Source organism: Scyliorhinus torazame, chromosome 6 (genome assembly GCF_047496885.1).
Source record: "Scyliorhinus torazame isolate Kashiwa2021f chromosome 6, sScyTor2.1, whole genome shotgun sequence".
Taxonomy (NCBI): domain Eukaryota; kingdom Metazoa; phylum Chordata; class Chondrichthyes; order Carcharhiniformes; family Scyliorhinidae; genus Scyliorhinus; species Scyliorhinus torazame.
In genome coordinates, this window is record NC_092712.1 from 17,079,737 (window position 1) to 17,103,045 (window position 23,309).

At 47.9% G+C, this 23,309-nt stretch overlaps 2 protein-coding genes across 2 annotated transcripts in view; both read left to right on the plus strand.

The window, feature by feature from the left end:
• Positions 1-2,030, plus strand: part of LOC140425672 (NFX1-type zinc finger-containing protein 1-like) — a 75,471-nt gene extending 73,441 nt beyond the window's left edge. The window contains exon 13 of the mRNA XM_072510168.1: positions 2,004-2,030. Within this exon, the coding sequence (XP_072366269.1) occupies positions 2,004-2,030 (27 nt within the window). The remainder of the gene's footprint in view (positions 1-2,003) is intronic.
• Positions 2,031-2,129: 99 nt separating this feature from the next.
• The window catches only part of LOC140425673 (TBC1 domain family member 20), a 75,465-nt gene continuing 54,285 nt past the window's right edge, over positions 2,130-23,309 (plus strand). The window contains exons 1-4 of the mRNA XM_072510171.1: positions 2,130-2,151; positions 2,730-2,915; positions 8,655-8,735; positions 22,778-22,964. Of these exons, the coding sequence (XP_072366272.1) occupies positions 2,130-2,151; positions 2,730-2,915; positions 8,655-8,735; positions 22,778-22,964 (476 nt within the window). The remainder of the gene's footprint in view (positions 2,152-2,729; positions 2,916-8,654; positions 8,736-22,777; positions 22,965-23,309) is intronic.

Consider the following 23,309-nt stretch of genomic DNA (forward strand, 5'->3'; position numbering starts at 1 on the left):
TAGGCTGGCTGCAACATGCCGTATGTGGCGACTTGGAACACAAGGCACCGCAAGCAACCACTTTGGAGGGCCCCCGAACAAAGGGACATAAATCCTGGAGCGCAGGGACTCAACCTCATGGGGAGAACGGTGACCGTGGGCATTTTGGACGGCTCCCTAACAAAGGGAAACCCCGGAGTGCCGGGGCGTCCACCAGGTGCGGGGGCAACCCACAGGAATGGGGGGAACAAAGGCCCCCCCCCCCCATCAGGGTAGTCACCTGGAACGTCAGGGGACTTAACGGCCCAGTGAAAAGGTCTCACCAGCTGAGAAAGCAGGCAGCCACAAGGGAAATAGCCCAGATTAGGGACAGCAGAGGCAACCTAGTAGAGGAGCTAGAAAAGGTCAGTGAGGCATTCGAGACCGACCAGATGAAGCAGTTCTTTGATGGACTGGATATGCCAATCATGGGGGAGGACTGGAAACGGGGGCTGGAAGCACCGCTAGAACTGAGAGAGGTCAATGATATAGATAAATGATCTGGTAGAAGGTATAGGTGGTCTGATTAGCAAGTTTGCAGATTATACTAAGATTGGTGGAGTTGCAGATAGCGAGAGGGACTGTCAGAGAATACAGCAAAATATAGGCAGATTGGAGAGTTGGGCAGAGAAATGGCAGATGAAGTTCAATCCAGGCAAATGCGAGGTGATGCATTTTGGAAGATCCAATTCAAGAGCGGACTATACAGTCAATGGAAGAGTCCTGGGGAAAATTGATGTACAGAGAGATCTGGGAGCTCAGGTCCATTGTACCTTGAAGGTGGCAACGCAGATCGATAGAGTGATCAAGAAGGCATACAGCATGCTTGCCTTCATCGGGCGGGGTATTGAGTACAAGAGTCGGCAGGTCATGTTACAGTTGTATAGGACTTTGGTTAAGCCACATTTGGAATACTGCGTGCAGTTCTGGTCGCCACATTACCAGAAGGTTGTGAATGTTTTCGAGAGGGTGCAGAGGAGGTTCACCAGGATGTTGCCTGGTATGGAGGGTGCTAGCTATGAAGAAAGGTTGAGTAGATTAGGATTGTTTTCGTTGGAAAGACGGAGGTTGAGGGGGGACCTGATTGAGGTTTACAAAATTATGAGAGCTATGGACAGTGGATAGCAACAAGCTTTTTCCAAGAGTGGGAGTGTCAATACAAGGGGTCACGACTTCAAGGTGAGAGGGGGAAAGTTTAAGGGAGATGTGCGTGGAACGTTTTTTACACAGAGGGTTGTGGGTGCCTGGAACGCTTTGCCAGCGGAGGTGGTAGAGGCGGGCACGATAGCATCATTTAAGATGCATCTAGACAGATATATGAACGGGCGGGGAACAGAGGGAAGTAGATCCTTGGAAAATAGGCGACAGGTTTAGATAAAGGATCTGGATCGGCGCAGGCTGGGAGGACTGAAGGGCCTGTTCCTGTGCTGTAATTTTCTTTGTTCTTTTAGGTCAGGGGGAGTATCAACTCCATGCAGGCAGGGTAGGCACCAGGACCAGACTGATCAATGGGACTTCTGCAAAAAATTCACAACGGCATCTGCGGGAGATGTTCACAGATTGGCTGGCGAGGTGCACCCTGCCGTTCACGCTAACATAGGCCTCAACCTCGCTGATACCCAACAGCTAACAAAATACACGGCATCACGCCAGCCCAACAGGAACAGGATATAAGAGCTGATGAGGGAAGAGGGTACGCAGTGGACGAGCAGGGGAGGGGGGATCAGGAAGAAAAGGGGAAGAGCGAAGCAGGGGAACCAGCTGGAAGCAAACGCGACTGGAGAATGTAAAATGAGAAACTAACAGTTATACATAAAATGCAACCGATGCAAATAATGGAAGACTACTGATGTGTATATAAATTTTTGTTTTCGATGCATGTTCACGCTTACCTTCTGTATAACATGAAAAATCCTTAATAAAAACATTGAAGAAAATAAGGTCAGAACTGATTATTATTTAGTAAATATTTGATTTAATCAAAGCACAATCACGCAAGGTCTACATCGTAACTTGAAATACTGAATACAGACCTAAAATCAGGAACAAAACAGAAAACTAAATACAAAATTGCAAGCGTCAGGCCTATAACTGAACTGTCAGCCCCGAGAATGATGCACTGCAGTCTAAGAAGTGAAATAGAATTCTCAACTTCATGAGCCTGAGGTGACAGTAATACCCACCACTAAGTTAAAGAGCTCGATATACTCTCTCCAGATAGTAGTAGTAGTAGTAGAGGTAGTAGTAGAGGCGGGTACAATTGTGTCTTTTAAAAAGCATTTAGATAGTTACATGGGTAAGATGGGTATAGAGGGTTATGGGCCAAGTGCGGGCAACTGGGACTAGCTTAATGGTAAAAACTGGGCGGCATGGACTGGTTGGGCTGAAGGGCCTGTTTCCATGCTGTAAACTTCTATGATTCTATACAGCGGAGCTTTGGAAGAAGCAACACTTTCATTTCCTCAGTTTAAATGGGCACAGTGTGAGGATGTAGCAACACAGGAACAGGAGTTGGCCATTCTGCCCATCTAGCCTTCTCCACCATTCAATCAGATCATGGCTGCCTATCTACCTCAATGACGCTTTCCCACCCGATCCCCATACCTCCCTGATGTAATTTCACACCAAGACTGGGCTTGAACAACATTCGGGTGACAGATTCTGCACTAAAAATTGACCACTAAAAATTGACCACTTTCTTTGCTCGACAGAACCAGAATCGAAGAAAAAGAAGAAACTCGTGGACATCCATCAAGCCTTGAACGTTGACCCAGTGGATGTGGAGACTCTCAGGCGGTCTGCCATTAGCGAGGGTGGGCTCCTCACAGATGAGATCCGCAGGAAGGTCTGGCCAAAGCTGCTGAATGTGAATGTTTACAACCTACCCCCAAAACCAGGTACGGTGTGAGTGAGGAAAACTCTTTCCAGTTTTATTCTTTTACGACCAGCTCCCCCTGTAGTGATGTAATCCTTCTATTTCTGTCCATTTACTTCTGCTGTGTTCAATTATTGGATTCAACTTTCTTGATCAATATCTATTGTCCAAGATGAACCATGCTGCTGATGGAATGGGGGAGGCCACTCCGTGAAATCATGGCTGATTTGTACCTAAACTCCATTTATCTGTCTTGGTTCTGTAACCTTTACCCAAGTAAAATCTCTCTCGCGCGCTCTCTCTCTCTTGCTCTCTCGCTCTTCTCTTGCTCTCTCGCTCTTCTCTTGCTCTCTGTCTCTTTTGCTCACTTGCTCTTTCTCGTTCTTTTTCTTTCGCGCTCTTTCTTTCGCGCTCTTTCTTTCGCGCTCTTTCTTTTGCGCTCTTTCTTTCGCGCTCTTTCTTTCGCGTGCTTTCTTTCGCGCGCTTTCTTTCGCGCGCTTTCTTTCGCGCGCTTTCTTTCGCGCGCTTTCTTTCGCGCGCTTTCTTTTGCGCTCTTTCTTTTGCGCTCTTTCTTTTGCGCTCTTTCTTTTGCGCTCTTTCTTTTGCGCTCTTTTGCGCTCTTTCTTTTGCGCTCTTTCTTTCGCGCTCTTTCTTTCGCGCTCTTTCTTTCGCGCTCTTTCTTTCGCGCTCTTTCTTTCGCGCTCTTTCTTTCGCGCTCTTTTGCGCTCTTTCTTTTGCGCTCTTTCTTTTGCGCTCTTTCTTTTGCGCTCTTTCTTTTGCGCTCTGTCTTTTGCGCTCTATCTTTTGCGCTCTTTTGCGCTCGCTCTTTTGCGCTCGCTCTTTTGCGCTCGCTCTTTTGCGCTCGCTCTTTTGCGCTCGCTCTTTTGCGCTCGCTCTTTTGCGCTCGCTCTTTTGCGCTCTTTCTTTTGCGCTCTTTCTTTTGCGCTCTTTCTTTCGCGCTCTTTCTTTCGCGCTCTTTCTTTCGCGCTCTTTCTTTCGCGCTCTTTCTTTTGCGCTCTTTCGCGCTCTTTCTTTATCGCTCTTTTGCGCTCGCTCTTTTGCGCTCGCTCTTGCGCTCGCTCTTTTGCGCTCGCTCTTTTGCGCTCGCTCTTTTGCGCTCGCTCTTTTGCGCTCGCTCTTTTGCGCTCTTTCTTTCTCGCTCGCTCTTTCTCGCTCTTTCTCGCTCTTTCTCGCTCTTTCTCGCTCTTTCGCGCTCTTTCTCGCTCTTTCTCGCTCTTTCGCGCTCTTTCTCGCTCTTTCGCGCTCTTTCGCGCTCTTTCGCGCTCTTTCGCGCTCTTTCGCGCTCTTTCGCGCTCTTTCGCGCTCTTTCGCGCTCTTTCGCGCTCTTTCGCGCTCTTTCGCGCTCTTTCGCGCTCTTTCGCGCTCGCTCTTTTGCGCTCGCTCTTTTGCGCTCGCTCTTTTGCGCTCGCTCTTTTGCGCTCGCTCTTTTGCGCTCGCTCTTTTGCGCTCGCTCTTTTGCGCTCGCTCTTTTGCGCTCGCTCTTTTGCGCTCGCTCTTTTGCGCTCGCTCTTTTGCGCTCGCTCTTTTGCGCTCGCTCTTTTGCGCTCGCTCTTTTGCGCTCGCTCTTTCGCGTTCGCTCTTTCGTGCTCTTTCTTTCGCGCTCTTTCGTGCTGTTTCTTTCGCGCTCTTTCTTTCGCGCTCTTTCTTTTGCGCTCTTTCTTTTGCGCTCGCTTTTTTGCGCTCGCTCTTTTGCGCTCGCTCTTTTGCGCTCGCTCTTTTGCGCTCGCTCTTTTGCGCTCTTTTGCGTTCTTTCTTTTGCGCTCTTTCTTTTGCGCTCTTTCTTTTGCGCTCTTTCTTTTGCGCTCTTTCTTTTGCGCTCTTTCTTTTGCGCTCTTTCTTTTGCGCTCTTTCTTTTGCGCTCTTTCTTTTGCGCTCGCTCTTTTGCGCTCGCTCTTTTGCGCTCGCTCTTTTGCGCTCTTTCTTTTGCGCTCTTTCGCGCTCTTGCACTCTTTTGCGCTCTTTCTTTATCGCTCTTTCTTTATCGCTCTTTTGCGCTCGCTCTTTTGCGCTCGCTCTTTTGCGCTCGCTCTTTTGCGCTCGCTCTTTTGCGCTCGCTCTTTCGCGCTCGCTCGTTTGCGCTCTTTCTTTTGCGCTCTTTCGCGCTCTTGCACTCTTTTGCGCTCTTTCTTTATCGCTCTTTTGCGCTCGCTCTTTTGCGCTCGCTCTTTTGCGCTCGCTCTTTTGCGCTCGCTCTTTTGCGCTCGCTCTTTTGCGCTCGCTCTTTTGCGCTCGCTCTTTTGCGCTCTTTCTTTCTCGCTCTTTCTTTCTCGCTCTTTCTTTCTCGCTCTTTTGCGCTCGCTCTTTTGCGCTCGCTCTTTTGCGCTCGCTCTTTTGCGCTCGCTCTTTTGCGCTCGCTCTTTCGCGCTCGCTCTTTCGTGCTCTTTCTTTCGCGCTCTTTCGTGCTGTTTCTTTCGCGCTCTTTCTTTCGCGCTCTTTCTTTTGCGCTCTTTCTTTTGTGCTCTTTCTTTTGCGCTCTTTCTTTTGCGCTCTTTCTTTTGCGCTCTTTCTTTTGCGCTCGCTCTTTTGCGCTCGCTCTTTTGCGCTCGCTCTTTTGCGCTCGCTCTTTTGCGCTCGCTCTTTTGCGCTCGCTCTTTTGCGCTCTTTTGCGCTCTTTTGCGCTCTTTCTTTTGCGCTCTTTCTTTTGCGCTCTTTCTTTTGCGCTCTTTCTTTTGCGCTCTTTTGCGCTCTTTCTTTTGCGCTCTTTCTTTTGCGCTCTTTCTTTTGCGCTCTTTCTTTCGCGCTCTTTCTTTCGCGCTCTTTTGCGCTCTTTCTTTTGCGCTCTTTCGCGCTCTTGCACTCTTTTGCGCTCTTTCTTTATCGCTCTTTCTTTATCGCTCTTTCTTTATCGCTCTTTCTTTATCGCTCTTTCTTTATCGCTCTTTCTTTATCGCTCTTTCTTTATCGCTCTTTCTTTATCGCTCTTTTGCGCTCGCTCTTTTGCGCTCGCTCTTTTGCGCTCGCTCTATTGCGCTCGCTCTATTGCGCTCGCTCTTTTGCGCTCGCTCTTTTGCGCTCTTTCTTTCTCGCTCTTTCTTTCTCGCTCTTTCTCGCTCGCTCTTTTGCGCTCGCTCTTTTGCGCTCGCTCTTTTGCGCTCGCTCTTTTGCGCTCGCTCTTTTGCGCTCGCTCTTTTGCGCTCGCTCTTTTGCGCTCGCTCTTTTGCGCTCGCTCTTTTGCGCTCGCTCTTTTGCGCTCGCTCTTTTGCGCTCGCTCTTTTGCGCTCGCTCTTTTGCGCTCGCTCTTTTGCGCTCGCTCTTTTGCGCTCGCTCTTTTGCGCTCGCTCTTTTGCGCTCGCTCTTTCGTGCTCTTTTGCGCTCTTTCTTTTGCGCTCTTTTGCGCTCGCTCTTTTGCGCTCGCTCTTTTGCGCTCGCTCTTTTGCGCTCGCTCTTTTGCGCTCGCTCTTTTGCGCTCGCTCTTTTGCGCTCGCTCTTTTGCGCTCGCTCTTTTGCGCTCGCTCTTTTGCGCTCGCTCTTTTGCGCTCGCTCTTTTGCGCTCGCTCTTTTGCGCTCGCTCTTTTGCGCTCGCTCTTTTGCGCTCGCTCTTTTGCGCTCGCTCTTTTGCGCTCGCTCTTTTGCGCTCGCTCTTTTGCGCTCGCTCTTTTGCGCTCGCTCTTTTGCGCTCGCTCTTTTGCGCTCGCTCTTTCGTGCTCTTTCTTTCGCGCTCTTTTGCGCTCTTTCTTTTGCGCTCGCTCTTTTGCGCTCTTTTGCGCTCGCTCTTTTGCGCTCGCTCTTTTGCGCTCGCTCTTTTGCGCTCGCTCTTTTGCGCTCGCTCTTTTGCGCTCGCTCTTTTGCGCTCGCTCTTTTGCGCTCGCTCTTTTGCGCTCTTCCTTTCGCGCTCTTCCTTTCGCGCTCTTCCTTTCGCGCTCTTCCTTTCGCGCTCTTCCTTTCGCGCTCTTCCTTTCGCGCTCTTCCTTTCGCGCTCTTCCTTTCGCGCTCTTCCTTTCGCGCTCTTCCTTTCGCGCTCTTCCTTTCGCGCTCTTCCTTTCGCGCTCTTCCTTTCGCGCTCTTCCTTTCGCGCTCTTCCTTTCGCGCTCTTCCTTTCGCGCTCTTCCTTTCGCGCTCTTCCTTTCGCGCTCTTCCTTTCGCGCTCTTCCTTTCGCGCTCTTCCTTTCGCGCTCTTCCTTTCGCGCTCTTCCTTTCGCGCTCTTCCTTTCGCGCTCTTCCTTTCGCGCTCTTCCTTTCGCGCTCTTCCTTTCGCGCTCTTCCTTTCGCGCTCTTCCTTTCGCGCTCTTCCTTTCGCGCTCTTCCTTTCGCGCTCTTCCTTTCGCGCTCTTCCTTTCGCGCTCTTCCTTTCGCGCTCTTCCTTTCGCGCTCTTCCTTTCGCGCTCTTCCTTTCGCGCTCTTCCTTTCGCGCTCTTCCTTTCGCGCTCTTCCTTTCGCGCTCTTCCTTTCGCGCTCTTCCTTTCGCGCTCTTCCTTTCGCTCTCTTTCGCTCTCTTGCTCTCATACGGCTAAATCGCTGGCTTTGAAAGCAGACCAAGGCAGGCCAGCAGCACAGTTCAATTCCCGAAACAGCCTCCCCGAACAGGCGCCGGAATGTGGCGACTAGGGGTTTTCACAAACTTCATTTGAAGCCTACTTGTGACAATAAGCAAATTTCATTTCATTTCTTTCTCTCTCTCTCTCTCTCTTTCTCTCCCTTTTTCTTTCTCCCTTTTTCTCCCCATAGCTTCCCATCCCTGCATTTATCGTGGAAAATCTATGCTACCCACTTTCTTGTGGCTTTTAATATCCTTGTTATAAGACCATAAGACATAGGAGCAGAATTAGGCCACTCGGCCCATCGAGTCTGCTCCGCTATTCAATCATGGCTGATATTTTCTTATCCCCATTCTCCTGCCTTCTCCCCGTAACCCCTGATCCCCGTATTAATCAAGAACCTATCTATCTCTTAAAGACACTCAGTGAATTGGCCTCCACAGTCTTCTGCGGCAAAGAGTTACACAGAGTCACCACCCTCTGGCTGAAGAAATTGCTCCTCATCTCTGTTTTAAAGGATCGTCCCTTTAGTCTGAGATGGTGTCCTCTGCTTCCAGCTTTTCCTACATGTGGAAACAACCTCTCCACGTCCACTCTATCCAGGCCTCGCAGTATCCTGTAAGTTTCAATAAGATCCCCCCTCATCCTTCTAAATTCCAACGAGTACAGACCCAGAGTCCTCAACCGTTCCTCATACGGCAAGTTCTTCATTCCAGGGATCATTCTTGTGAACCTCCTCTGGACCCTTTCCAAATCCAGCACCTCCTTCCTTAGATACGGGGTCCAAAACTGCTCACAAATTGGGTCTGACCAGAGCCTTCTACAGCCTCAGAAGTACATCCCTGGTCGTGTTTCTAGTATTATAGCTGCATGCAGCCTGGGCACTGCTAATCTTTTCACTTGACAAAATCATACCCTTCAATACCAAACTGAACGATGGCACATACATCAGCATTATTGTCTGCCGTACCTGCTGGACATGAGGTAGAGGACACCGCACATGGTACACTTAGACGACGTGAACCATAGAATAAGCTGTAAACTGTTTCCTTGTTTTGGCTTCAGCTGCCAAATCCCCACGTGTTCTGGTCCTGGGCCATGTTGTCAGGCCGAGCGAAGCCTGGGGACAAGCAGAGAGGCTCAGCTGGGGCACACATTCCTGTGGCACTGTTTGCAGAGCTGGGGTCAGGGTGAGGAGGGTTGCATGTCTCTGGAAGAAAATTCAAACACTTGGTTTAAAAACTAACATATACTCTCCTTTTAAGGCAAGGATATAAGGGAAGGCCACAAAGACTACAACCAGGTGCTCCTGGATGTACAGCGGTCGCTGCGCAGGTTCCCTCATGGTAAGCACGTGAATCATAGAATCATAGAATCATAGAAGTTTACAGCATGGAAACAGGCCCTTCGGCCCAACCAGTCCATGCCGCCCAGTTTTTACCATTAAGCTAGTCCCAGTTGCCCGCACTTGGCCCATAACCCTCTATACCCATCTTACCCATGTAACCATCTAAATGCTTTTTGAAAGACACAATTGTACCCGCCTCTACTACTACCTCTGGCAGCCCATTCCAGACACTCACTACCCTCTGAGTGAAGAAATTGCCCCTCTGGGCCCTTCTGAATCTCTCCCCTCTCACCTTAAACCTATGCCCTCTAGTTTTAGACTCCCCTACCTTTGGGAAAAGATGTTGACTATCTACCTTATCTATGCCCCTCATTATTTTATAGACCTCTATAAGATCACCCCTAAGCCTCCTACGCTCCAGGGAAAAAAGTCCCAGTCTATCCAGCCTCTCCTTATAACTCAAACCATCAAGTCCCGGCAACATCCTAGTAAATCTTTTCTGCACTCTTTCTAGTTTAATAATATCCTTTCTATAATAGGGTGACCAGAACTGCACACAGTATTCCAAGTGTGGCCGTACCAATGTCTTGTACAACTTCAACAAGACGCCCCAACTCCTATATTCAATGTTCTGACCAATGAAACCAAGCATGCCGAATGCCTTCTTCACCGCCCTGTCCACCTGCGACTCCACCTTCAAGGAGCTATGAACCTGTACTCCTAGATCTCTTTGTTCTATAACTCTCCCCAACGCCATACCATTAACTGAGTAGGTCCTGGCCTGATTCGATCTGCCAAAATGCATCACCTCACATTTATCTAAATTAAACTCCATCTGCCATTCGTCGGCCCACTGGCCTAATTGATCAAGATCCCGTTGCAATCCTAGATAACCTTCTTCACTATCCACTGTGCCACCAATCTTGGTGTCATCTGCAAACTTACTAACCATGCCTCCTAAATTCTCATCCAAATCATTAATATAAATCACAAATAACAGTGGACCCAGCACCGATCCCTGAGGCACACCACTGGTCACAGGCCTCCAGTTTGAAAAACAACCCTCTACAACCACCCTCTGCCTTCTGTCGTCCAGCCAATTTTGAATCCAATTGGCAACCTCACCCTGGATCCCGTGAGCTTTAACCTTCTGCAACAACCTACCATGCGGTACCTTGTCAAAGGCTTTGCTAAAGTCCATGTAGACAACGTCTACTGCACTGCCCTCATCTACCTTCTTGGTCACTCCCTCAAAAAACTCAATCAAATTTGTGAGACATGATTTTCCACGAAGAATTCAGATTCAGTGAAGATTCAGTTTTGAGTCTCACATGGGCTCTACTTTAAAAATAATCCTCTCTTGTCTGCAAACCATTCTGGCCTGTGTTGCCTGGTGAGTTCTTTGGCAGGATACTTTGTGTATTTCAGTGCATTTGTATGGGTAGTTGTAATTCCTTAAAAAATTAAAAAAAAGTAATTCATTTTTTGCGAGATGAGTGAGTCGCTGGTTAGACCAGCATTTGTCGCCTACCCCGAATTGCTCTTGAGAAGGTGGTGGTGAGTTACCTTCTTGAACTGCTGCAGTCCATGTGGTGTAGGCACGGGCAAAGTGCTGTTTGGGATTTTGTTCCAGGAATTTGACTCCGCGACCGTGAAGGAATGCCGGATAATTTCCAAGCCGAGGTGGTGAGTGACTTGCAGGGGAACCTCCAGGTGGTGGGGTTCCCAGGTATCTGCAGCCCTTGTCCTTCTGGGTGGTAGAAGTCGTGGGTTTGGAAGGTGCTGCCAAAGGAGCCTTGGTGAGTTCCTGCAGTGCATCTTGTAGGTGGTGCACACATGGCTGCCACTGTGCGTTGGTGGTGGAGGGAGTGAATGCTTGTGGGAGGGGGAGCAATCAAGCGGGGCTGCTTTGTCCTGGATGGTGTTGAGTTTCTTTGTTGTTGGAACTGCACTCACCCAGGCAAGTGGAAAATATTCCACCACACTCCTGACTTGTTTGTGCTTTGTAAGCGGCTTTGGGGAGTCAGGAGGTGAGTTACTCGCCGCAGGACTCATAGCCTCTGGCCTACTCTTTTATTTTTTATAAATAAATTTAGAGTATCCAATTCATTTTTTCCAATTTAGCGTGGCCAATCCGCCTAGCCTGCACATCTTTGGGTTGTGGGGGCGAAACCCACGCAAACACCGGGAGAATGTGCAAACTCCACACGGACAGTGACCCAGAGCCGGGATCGAACCTGGGACCTCAGCACCGTGAGGCAGCAATGCTAACCACTGCGCCACCGTGCTGCCCACCTCTGGCCTATTCTTGTAGCCACAGTATTAATATGGCTAGTTCAGTTCAGTTTCTGATCAATGGTGTCTCCCAGGATATTGATAGCGGAACATTGAGTGATGGTAATGCCATTGAATGTCAAGGAGCGATCGTTTGATTCTCGTTTATTGGAGATGGTCAATGCCTGGTACTTGTGGAGCACAACTTGCCACTTGTCAGCCGAAGCCTGGATATTGTCCAGGGCTTTCTGGATTTGGACACGGACTGCTTCATTATCTGAGGTGTTGAGAATGGTGCTGAACGCTGTGCAGTCATCCGCAAACATCCCCACTTCTGACCGTGTTTTGGGAGGAAGGTGATTGATGAAGCAGCTGAAGATGGTTGGGCCTTGGACACTACCCTGAGGAACTCCTGCAGTGCTATCCTGGAGCTGAGGTGATTGACCTCCAACCACCACACCCATCTTCCTTTGTGCCGGGCATGACTCCAGCCAATGGGCAGTTTTCCCCCGACTCCCATTGACTCCAGTTTTGCTAGGGCTCCTTGATGCCTCACTCGCTCAAATGCTGACGTCAAGGGCAGTCACTCTCACCTCACCTCTGGCATTCAGCTCTTTTCTCCATGTTTGAACCAAGGCTGTAATGAGGTCAGGAGCTGAGTGACCCTGGCGGAATCCAAACTGAGCGTCAATGAACAGGTTATTGCTGAGTAAGTGCCTCTTGATAGCACTGTTGATGACTCCTTCCATCACTTTACTGATGATTGAGCAGACTGAGAGGGCGGTAATTGGCCGGGTTGAATTTGTCCTGCTTTTTGTGTACAGGGCACACCTGAGAAATTTTCCACATTGCCGGGTAGATGCCAGTGTTGTAGCTGTACTGGGACAGCTTGGCTAGGGGTGCGGCAAGTTCTGGAGCACAAATCTTCAGTCCTATTGCTGGAGTATTGTCAGGGCCCACAGCCTGGTGACCTTAAAACGGCATTCTTGGTACTTCGATAATACAATCCAAAATTAGGGGGAAGTGGTGCTAAAGTGCTATTGTCACTGGACTAGTAACCTAGAGACCCAGGGTAAGGCTCTGGGAATCTGGATCCGAATTCCATCACGGCAGATGGTGACATTTGAGTTCAATCAAAATCTGCAATTAAAAAGACAGAAACCCATCTGATGGACGAAAGTCTTTTTTAGGGAAGAATATCTGCATGTGACTACAGACCCACAGCCGTGTGGTTCACCCTTAACTGCCCTCAAAATGACTGAGCTACAAACTGAATAAAAAGAAATGAAACTGGACAGACCGCCTGTCATTGGCCTTGGCACCAGAAATGCCAACAGCAAACCCAGTCCTGTCGTCGCTGCAAAGTCCTCCCCACTGACATCTGCAGCACGACTGACCGGGCTGGCTGGGTCCAAAAGGTCAAGGTTGCAAGACTGGGTCTGCGGCAGGTGGCGAGGGAACCAACAAGATTGGAGAATTTACTTGACATGATCCATACCAACCTGTCTGTCACAGGTGCATTTATCCATGACAGTATCAGTAGGAGTGACCACCACTCAGACCTTGTGGAAACAAAGCCCCATCTTCACATTGAGGATACCGTCCATCATGTTGTGTGGCACAACTGCTAAATGGGATAGACTTCGAACAGAAAGTCTGGGCATCCATGAGGTGCTGTGGGCCATCAACAGCAGCAGAATTGTACTCGGCTACAACCTGTAACCCAATGACCTGGCATATCCCCCACTCTACCATTACCGCCAAGCCAGGGAATCAACCCTGGTCCAATGAAGAATGCAGAACATGCGGGGAAAATTTGCATCAGTGCATTGCGGTCACTGCATCCAGAAGGTGTACCTGAGCAAGCCACCCTAGGTGTTCCAGTGAAGGCAAGCATCCAGCAGAGGGCAGTAGAGTGGAGCTGCTGATTGGTTGTTGCGGGGAAAATTTGCATCAGTGCATTGTGGTCACCGTATCTTGAAGGTGGTTTGTGGAGGAGCTGTTGTCAAGTAACAGTTAAACCCGAAACACTTCAGTGTTTCCCTCCCGACCTCCTCCTCTAACCAAAATATCTTTGGCATCTTTGAATTTGACTATATATGTGTTTCTGGAACATACCTCTTCATTCACCTGAGGAAGGAGCAGCGCTCCGAAAGCTAGTGACATCGAAACAAACCTGTTGGACTTTAACCTGGTGTTAACCTGAAGTTGAACCGTGACATCACAGCCTGCAGGTAAGTGATTGGCTGGTGACTGGTCAGCAGTTTTTCTTTTCCCTGAGGTGTAATCGTGCGGGCACAGTGATTGCTGAGTGAGTGCTTGCTGAGAAGGGGAGTAAATTAAAAAAAAAAACTTACTGTTGGGAGTTTCCAGCTGAATCCGGTCGGAGGACAGAGTGACTGCTGGGTAAGTAGTAAAGATTTAAATTGTTTGCGCAGGCCCATAACAGCTGATTGCTGTTCTTGTGCGGGGCGCAGTGGTTGCCGGTTAAGTGTTTTATTTTTACCTGTATTTAAGTTGGGCAGTTTCGAAACCCGAGACACTACACTTGTAGTGCCCCCCACCCTTCCAACTCCTTTAACCTAAGGGGTAGAGTGAATAACAGGTAAGCTTTCTTTTTCTATTTTTATCTAGAGGGGATGACAGGGAAGGCAGTGCAGTGTTCCTCCTGCGGGATGTTTGAAGTGAGGGACGCTGTCAGTGTCCCTGCTGATTTCACCTGTGGGAAGTGCACCCATCTCCAGCTCCTCCGAAACCGCATTAGGGAACTGGAGCTGGAACTGGATGAACTTCGGATCATTCGGGAGACAGAGGTGGTCATAGATAGTAGCTTCAGGGATGTAGTTACTCCGAAGAATCAAGGTAGCTGGGTGACGGTGAGAGGGGCTGGGAGGAAGCAGTCAGTGCAGGGATCCCCTGTGGTCGTTCCCCTCAGCAACAAGTATAACGTTTTGGATCCTGTTGAGGGGGCGACCTACCAGGGGTAAGCCACGGTGAACGGATCTCCAGCACTGAGTCCGTCCCTGTGGCTCAGAAGGGAAGGAGGGAGAGCAGGAGAGCAGTAGTTATTGGGGACTCGATAGTTAGAGAGACAGGTAGACTGTTCTGTGGCAACGAAAGAGGATGGTATGTTGCCTCCCAGGTGCCAGGGTCTGTGACGTCTCGGACCGTGTTTTCAGAATCCTTAAAGGGGAGGGGGAGCAGTCACAAGTCGTGGTACACATCGGTACCAACGACATAGGTAAGAGAAGGGACGGGGATTTAAAACAGGAATTTAGGGAGCTAGGGTGGAAGCCGAGAGCCAGGACAAACCACGTTGTCATCTCTGGTTTGTTGCCGGTGCCACGTGCTAGTGAGGTGAGGAACAGGGAGAGAGTGCAGATATAAACGTGGCTGCAGGGATGGTGTAGGAGGGAGGGTTTCAGGTACGTGGCTAATTGGAGCACATTCTGGGGAAGGTGGGACCTGTACAGACAGGACGGTTTGCACCTGAACCAGAGGGGCACCAATATCCTGGGAGGGAAATTTGCTACGGCTCTTCGGGGGGGGGGTTTAAACTAATTTGTCAGGCGGCTGTGAAAATGAGCTGTTGTCAAGAAGCCAGTGTCGAGAGTAGTGAGGTACTGAGGAGGGTTTCAAGGTCGCAGGAGTATACCGGCAGACAGAAAGGTGCGTTGAAGTGTGTCTACTTCAATGAAAGGAGAATCCGGAATAAGGTAGGTGAACTTGGAGCGTGGATTGATACTTGGGGCTACGATGTTGTGGCCATTACGGAGACATGGTTAGAACAGGGACAGGAATGGTTGTTGGAAGTTCCGGGGTATAGATGTTTCAGTAAGAGTAGGGAGGGTGGTAAAAGAGGTGGCGGAGTAGCATTGTTAATCAAGGATAGTTTAACTGCTGCAGAAAGGCAGTTTGAAGGGGGTCTGCCTACTGAGGTAATATGTGCCAAAGTTAGAAATAGGAAAGGAGTGGTCACATTGTTAGGAGTTTTCTATAGGCCCCCAAATAGTAATAGAGATGTGGAGGAAGAAATTGCAAAACAGATTATGGATAGGTGTGGAGGTCTCCGGGTTGTTGTCATGGGTGACTTTAACTTTCCAAATATTGATTGGAACCTCTATAGGTCGAACAGTTCGAATGGGGCAGTTTTTGTACAGTGTGTGCAGGAGGGTTTCCTGACACAATATGTGGATAGGCCGACAAGAGGGGCGGCCACATTGGATTTGGTACTGGGTAATGAACCGGGCCAAGTGTTAGATTTGGTTGTGGGAGAGCACTTTGGAGATAGTGACCACAATTCGGTGTCTTTCACTATTGCAATGGAGAGGACTAGGGCCATATGGCAGGGCAAGGTTTATAATTGGGGGAGGGGTAATTATGATGCGATTAGGCAAGAATTAGGGAGCATAAGATGGAACCCGAAACTGTCCGGGAAAGGCACAAATGAAAAGTGGAGCTTGTTCAAGGAACAAATGCTGCGTGTCCTTGATAGGCATGTCCCTGTCAGGCAGGGAGGAAATGGCCGTGTGAGGGAACCATGGTTCACAAAAGAGGTTGAATGTCTTGTCAAGAGGAAGAAGGAGGCTTATGTAAGGATGAGAAAACAAGGTTCAGTAGGGTCGCTTGAGGGTTACAAGGTAGCAAGGAATGAGCTGAAAAAAGGGCTTAGGAGAGCTAGGAGGGGGCATGAGACGTCTTTGGCGGGTCGGATCAAGGAAAACCCCAAGGCTTTTTACTCTTGTGTGAGAAATAAAAGAATGACCAGGGTGAGGGTAGGGCCGGTCAAGGACAGTAGTGGGAACTTGTGCATGGAGTCAGAAGAAATAGAAGAGGCGTTGAATGAATACTTTTCTTCAGTGTTCACAAAGGAGAGAGGGGTCATGTATTTTAGGATGAGAGTGTGATTCAGGCGGGTAGGCTGGAGGAAGTAGATGTTCTGAGGAAGGATGTATTAGCAATTTTGAAAAACCTGAGGGTCGACAAGTCCCCTGGGCCAGATGGGATATACCCAAGGATTCTTTGGGAGGCAAGGGATGAGATTGCAGAGCCTTTGGCTTTGATATTTGGGTCCTCGCTGTCCACGGGGATAGTGCCAGAGGACTGGAGAGTGACGAATGTTGTTCCTCTGTTCAAGAAAGGGAATAGGAATGACCATAGTAATTATAGGCCGGTTAGTCTTACTTCGGTGGTCGGGAAGATAATGGAAAAGGTCCTGAAGGATAGGATTTATGACCATTTGGAAAGATGCAGCTTAATCCGGGATTGTCAACACGGATTCGTGAAGGGTAAGTCTTGCCTCACAAATTTGATTGAATTCTTTGAGGAGGTAACTAAGTGTGTTGATGAAGGTAGAGCAGTTGATGTCGAATACATGGATTTTAGTCAGGCGTTTGATAAGGTTTCCCATGGTTGGCTCATGAAGAAAGTAAGGAGGTATGGGATAGAGGGAAATTTGACCAATTGGATAAGTAGCTGGCTATCACATAGAAGACAGAGGGTGGTGGTGGATGGAACATTTTCAGACTGCAGACCAGTTACCAGCGGTGTACCACAGGGATCAGTGCTGGGTCCTCTGCTATTTGTGATTTTTATCAATGACTTGGAGGAGGGGGCTGAAGGGTGGGTCAGTAAATTTGCTGATGACACCAAGATTGGTGGAGTAGTGGATGAGGTGGAGGGCTGTTGTAGGCTGAAAAGAGACATTGATAGGATCCAGAGCTGGGCCAAGAAATGGCAGATGGAGTTAACCCTGATAAGTGCAAGGTGATTCATTTTGGTAGAAAAAAATTGAATGCGGATTACAGGGTCAACGGCAGGGTTCTGAGGAATGTGGAGGAACAGAGAGATCTTGGGGTTCATGTCCACAGATCTCTGAAGGTTGCCACTCAAGTGGATAGAGTCGTGAAGAAGGCTTATAGTGTGTTAGCGTTTATTAACAGGGGGCTTGAGTTTAAGAGCCGTGAGGTTATGCTGCAACTATACATGACCCTGGTGAGACCACATTTGGAGTATTGTGTGCAGTTCTGGTCACCTCATTATAGGAAGGATGTGGAAGCATTGGAAAGGGTGCAAAGTAGGTTTACCAGGATGCTGCCTGGTTTGCAGGATAGGTCTTATGAGGAAAGGTTGAGGGAGGCTTTTCTCTTTGGAACGGAGGAGGATGAGAGGCGACTTAATAGAGGTTGAAAAGATAATGAGGGGGATAGACGTTCAGAGGCTATTTCCTCGGGTGGATGTAGCTATTACAAGGGGGCATAACTATACGATTCAGGGTGGGAGATATAGGAGGGATGTCAGAGGTAGGTTCTTTACTCAGAGTGATTAGGGTGTGGAATGGACTGCCTGCTGTGATAGTGGAGTTGGACACTTTAGGAACTTTCAAGCGGTTATTGGATAGGCACATGGAGCACACCAGAATGACAAGGAGTTGGATAGCTTGATCATGGTTTCGGACAATGCTCGGCACAACATCGAGGGCCGAAGGGCCTGTTCTGTGCTGTATTGTTCTATGCCAGGAACCGCTCCAGGCATTCCGAAAAATGAGGTTTCAACCTGGTGAAGCTACAACACAGAACAAATGTGTGCCAACAGCAAGTGATAGACAGAGCTAAGTAACCCCACAACCAATTAATCAGATCTAAGCTCTGCACTCCTGCCACATCCAGCAGTAAATCGTGGTGGACAATGAAATAAATCACTGGAGGAGGAGGCTTCACAAATATCCCCATCCTCAATGATGGAGGAGCCCAGCACATCTGTGCGAAAGATAAGACGTTAGCAACAATCGTCAGCCAGAAGTACCGAGTGGATCTCTGCCTCCTCTGGAGGTGCCAGCAATGCAGATTCCAGTCGTAAGCCAATTCGATTCACCCCACATGATATCAAGAAACGGCTGAAGACGCTGGATATTGCAAAGACTATGGGCCTTAGAAGTTTTCGGCAATAGTACTGAAGACCTGTGCTCCAAAACGTGCTGTGCCTCTAACCAAGCTGTCCCAGTACAGCTACAACACTGGCTTCTATCCCAGAAATGTGGAAAATTGCCCAGGTCTGCCCTGTACACAAAAATAGGACCAATCCCACCCGGTCAATTTTAATAATTATCTTTATTAGTGTCACAAGTAGGCTTATATTAACAGTGCAATGAAGTTACTGTGAAAAGCTCCGAGTCGCCACATTCCTGCACCTGTTCGGGTATACTGAGGGAGAATTCAGAATGTCCAATTCATCTTAACAAGCACGTCTTTTGGGACTTGTGGGAGGAAACCGGAGCACCCGGAGGAAACCCACTCAGACACGGGGAGAATGTGCAGACTCTGCACACAAAGTGACCCAAGCCGGGAATCGGCCCTGGTACTGTGAAGCAATGGTGCTAACCACTGTGCTACTGTGCTGCCCATTACTGCACCATCAGCCTACTCTCGATCATCAGTAAACTGATTGAACAGGTCATCAACAGTGCTATCAAGCGGCACTTAGTAATAACCTTCGTGATGCTCAGTTTGAGTTCCGCCAGGATCACTCATTATAAACATGGCATCAAGGAGACCTAGTAAAACTGGAGTCAGTGGAAATCAGAGGGAAACTCTCCATTGGTTTGAATAGACCTAGCACAAAGGAAGGTTGGAGGTCAATCATCTCCATTCCAAGCCATCACTGCAGGAGTTCCTCAAGGTAGTGTCCTGAGCCCAACAGTCTTCAATTACTTCATTAGTGACCTTCGTTCCATTCTAAGATTAGAAATGGGAACGTTTGCTGATGATTGCAGATGATTTCACAATGTTCAGCACCATTCATGGCTCCTTAGATACTGAAGCAGCCCATGTCTGAATGCAGCAAGACAATATCCAGGCTTGGGATGACTAGTGGCAAGTAACATTCACACCACACAAGCGCGAGGCAATGACTATCACCAGCAAGAGAGAATCTAACCATCGCTCCATGACATTCAGTGGTATGACCATAGCTGAATCCCCCATTATCACCATCCTGGGGTTACCACTGACCAGAAACTGAATTAGACTAGCCACATAAACACTGGCTACAAGACAAGTCAGAGGCTACGAATCCTGCAGTGAGTAACTCCTCCCGAAAGCCTCTCCACCACCTCCAAGATGCAAGTCAGGATTGTGCTGGAATACTCTCCACTTGCCTAGATGAGTGCGGCTCCAACAACACTCGAGATGCTTGATGCTATTGTGATGAATGTAGAAATTGTTATATTATATTTCTTTTTTGTGGCAGTGATATTAAAACCCTGGTTTTAAAATACATACAGGCAGTGTGTCTACTAAAGTTGTAATTTGTAATTAAGTTGTAAAAGGAGAGGTAATGATCGATTTTAACCATTTAAGTTTACAGAGAGATGGATAATGGGGTATTGTTTTGTTTGCTGGAAGTTCCCTGGAGAGTAGATCATTTGTGAGGGGTTATATTTAATCCTATTTAAGATGGGCCATCTTAGTGGGATACTGATGATATAATTAATGGGAGGAGCCAGATCTGTCTGTCGTTTGCAGTTTTGCCAAATGCTACTGAGTTGGGCAGAAGAGTCTTGACAGGACAGAAGGAAATTTAGGTAGCTCCTGAAAAGGGTTTCTCTCTATCTCGCCAAGTAATCTGTTTTTCACTGTATTTATGAGTGGCATTTGAACTTTATTGGATTGCTTAATTGGAATTCGTGACAGATGGAGATAAGAAATTCAAAGTTTTCCTTTTATTGAGAAACTGTTCAACTGATAATTGTAAAGCTATTTCTTTGATATTAATGTGGTTAATTCTGTGTTGAAAGTTTGTTTTCACATGAAAGATGCCTATTGGTCAGAGTCACCGCTCCGGGGCTGAGGTATCCTTTCCTCAGCTTTACAAATTAAAAAATATTTGGGGATCTCATCCGGCATCCAAACAAAAGTCCGGGCCGAGTCCGGTATCTTAACACCATCCAGGACAAAGCAGCCCAATGAGCTCCCCATTCACAAACATTCACTCCCTCCACCACCAACACACAGTGGCAGCATTGTGTATCTCCCCACGACAGCACTGTGGATGTACCTAAGCCACAGAGGCTGCAGTGGTTCAAGAAGGCGGCTCACTACCACCACCTTAAGGGCAATTAGGGATGGACAATAAATGCTGGTCTAGCCAGCAACACCCACGGATGAGGAAATCTATAATGGTCACTGATAAATCCAATAAGCATTTCAGGAAGCAGAGAATGTGGAACTCACTACCACGTGGAATTAGGTGAAGTGATATAGCGTAGTATTTAAGGTGAAGTTAGATTTATGCATGATGGAGAAAGGACTGGAAGGAGATATTGATAAGGTACGAGGAGCCTCATGCAGAGCATAAACATCGGAAAGGGCCAGTTCGGATGAATGACCGGTTTCTGTGCCATAAGTCCGATGTAACATTATGAATGGAGAACCCAGACTTCAGTGGAACCCTGGTGGTTGCACGCGCTATATGCTTGAAGCAGGAGTTTGTATGGCAGAGCACAATAGTGTGTGGAATTGGGTGTTGCTGCAGAGCAGTGGGATACACACATGCATGACCATTATTCCCTGTATAATGAAATGTTGGCAGTGGTTGTACAACTGGGGTAAACTGCAGAACAGAGAATGGACCACCCTCCATCACAATAATAATGGAGGGAGAGTGGACAAAGTGCAGTGTTCTGTTATTGGACAATTTATCAAAAGAATATTTTCAATACCACCAGGGCAGTTTGGGTCTTTAAAGAGCAACCAGATTGCTGTTTGTCCCATAGAGGCCAGAAAGGGCAAAGATTGCAGGTATATCTCCCTAAAAACGATTAGTGCAACAGTTTTGTTGTCAGCAATCTGACCTCTTCATATCAATTTTTTTACTTTACAGCACAGGAACAATACAGCAGAGGAACAGGCCTTTTGGCCCTTTTAACCTACATTGATTCCCAAAGATGACCCTTTGTGAATTTGAATTCACGCTTCGTGGCCGCATTGGGCGTGGCCTGATTGGGCGTGGTGGAATTTGAACTCCAATTCTGGTTCATTAGTTCAGACATGTAACATAATCACTACTCTATCAATACATAAATGTCTGAGGCATAGGCTGGGAGAAGAAAGCAAGGATGTAGAAAAACATACTTGCTGTACTCTGTTTCCGTGAATTGAGATATTCATGAGAGTGATTGGTCAGGCGGTTTAATCTAAAATAGGGAAGTTCAGCTCGTTGCAGCTCCGAGTGCAATGAGGGTGCTACAGGGATCGGTGCTGGGACCCCAGCTATTCACAATATATATTAATGATTTGGATGAGAGAACAAAATGTAACATCGAAAAGTTTGCAGATGATACCAAGTTAGGTGGGAGGGTGAACTGTGACGAGGATGCAGAGATCCTACAGCATGATCTGGACAGTGTTGGGCGAGTGGGCAAATCAATGACAAATGCAGTATAATTTGGACACGTGTGAGGTTATTCACTTTGGAAGCAAAAACAGGAAGTCAGATTACTACCTGAATGGTTGTAGATTGGGAGTGTGCAGCGGGACCTGGGTGTCCTTGTGCACCATTTGCTGAAGGTAAGCATGCAGGTGCAGCAGGCGGTAACGAAGGCTAATGGTATGTTGGCCTTCATAGCGAGAGGTTTCGAGTACAGGAACAGGGATGTATTGCAATTATACAGGACCTTGACGAGGCCACAACTAGAATATTGTGTGCAGTTTTGGTCTCCTTTTCTGAGGAAGGATGTTCTTTCTCTCGAGGGAGTGCAGCAAAGGTTTACCAGATTTATTCCTGGGATGGCGAGACTGTCATATGACGAGAGATTGACTAGGTTAGTTCAGAAGAATTGAGGGGGGATCTCATAGAAACGTATAAAATTCTAACAGGTCTAGACAGGGTAGATGCAGGGAAGATGTTCCCGATGGTGGGTGTGTCCAGAACCAGAGGTACAGTCTGAGGATTCAGGGTAAACCATTTCGGACAGAGATGAGGAGACATTTCTTCACACAAAGAATGGTGAGCCTGTGGAATTCATTACTACAGGAAGTAGTTGATGCTAAAACATTGAATATATTCAAGAGGCGGCTGGATATAGCACTTGGGGAGAATGGAATCAAAGACTATGGGGAGAAAGCAGGATTAGGCTATTGAAATGAAATGAAAATTGCTTATTGTCACAAGTAGGCTTCAAATGAAGTTACTGTGAAAAGCCCCTAGTCCCCACATTCTGGCACCTGTTCGGGGAGGCGGGTACGGGAATTGAACCGTGCTGCTGGCCTGCCACGGTCTGCTTTAAAAGCCAGCGATTTAGCCCAGTGTGCTAAACCAGCCCCTAGTTGGATGAGCAGCCATGATCGTGATGAATGGCGGAGCAGGCTCGAAAGGCCAAAAGGCCTCCTCCTGCTCCTATCTACTGTGTATCTATGAGAAAGATAGGAATGGGCGTTCTACTGAAATTCAATACACTGGGGAGGACAGCGAGGGGTGTTTAGTTCAAAATTCAGTCCAGTGGGAAGGACAGAGGGTGTTTAGTTTGGAACTCAGTATGGTGGGAAAACAAGAAGATTGTTTTGTCCGTGTCAATTTTCTGATATCGGTGATATGTTTAGAATATTACATTTCAAATTCTTTGGATGCCTGTGTCCGTGTTAATTTGTGGTTCTAATTTAATTGTAATGTTTTTGATGTCGGCAGGAGCTGTCCAGTTCTGAACTGGATTCAAACTATATATGTGTGTTTCTCAGTTTCATTTTATTTTCTATTCTTTCCTCTCGACAGGCATGCGGCGAGAGGAACGAGGAGTCCTACAAGAGCAACTGATTAATGTCATCCTCTACGTCTTACAAAGGAACCACCAGCTTCACTATTATCAGGGCTATCACGACATCGTTGTGACCGTCCTCTTGGTTGTAGGCGAAAGGATGGCCATTGCACTCATGGAGATTCTGTCTTCCCATCATCTCAGGTGACGAACCATTAACTTGGCACTAACATTCCACACCGAGTCCCATCGACACTAGTCAAGTGCCATCACACCACGTGACATTGACCTTCGTGACCTGCTGAGAATGATCCTGGAGGGGGCACAGACTTTAAGAGAAATGTGGAATAAGCCAGTTGAGGCTAGCTGGATGTGACTCCTGACTGTAACTTTGTGTATATACACCAGGAAAAATTAATCTCCTTCTTCAGACCAGCTGGACTTGCCTGTTCGATCTGGGTCAGGGAGACCTGGGAAATAGCGATCATAATACAATGCTGTGAAGCGTACCCAGTCCTTTGGCTCCAATCTTTAAAATAGGATCTGGAT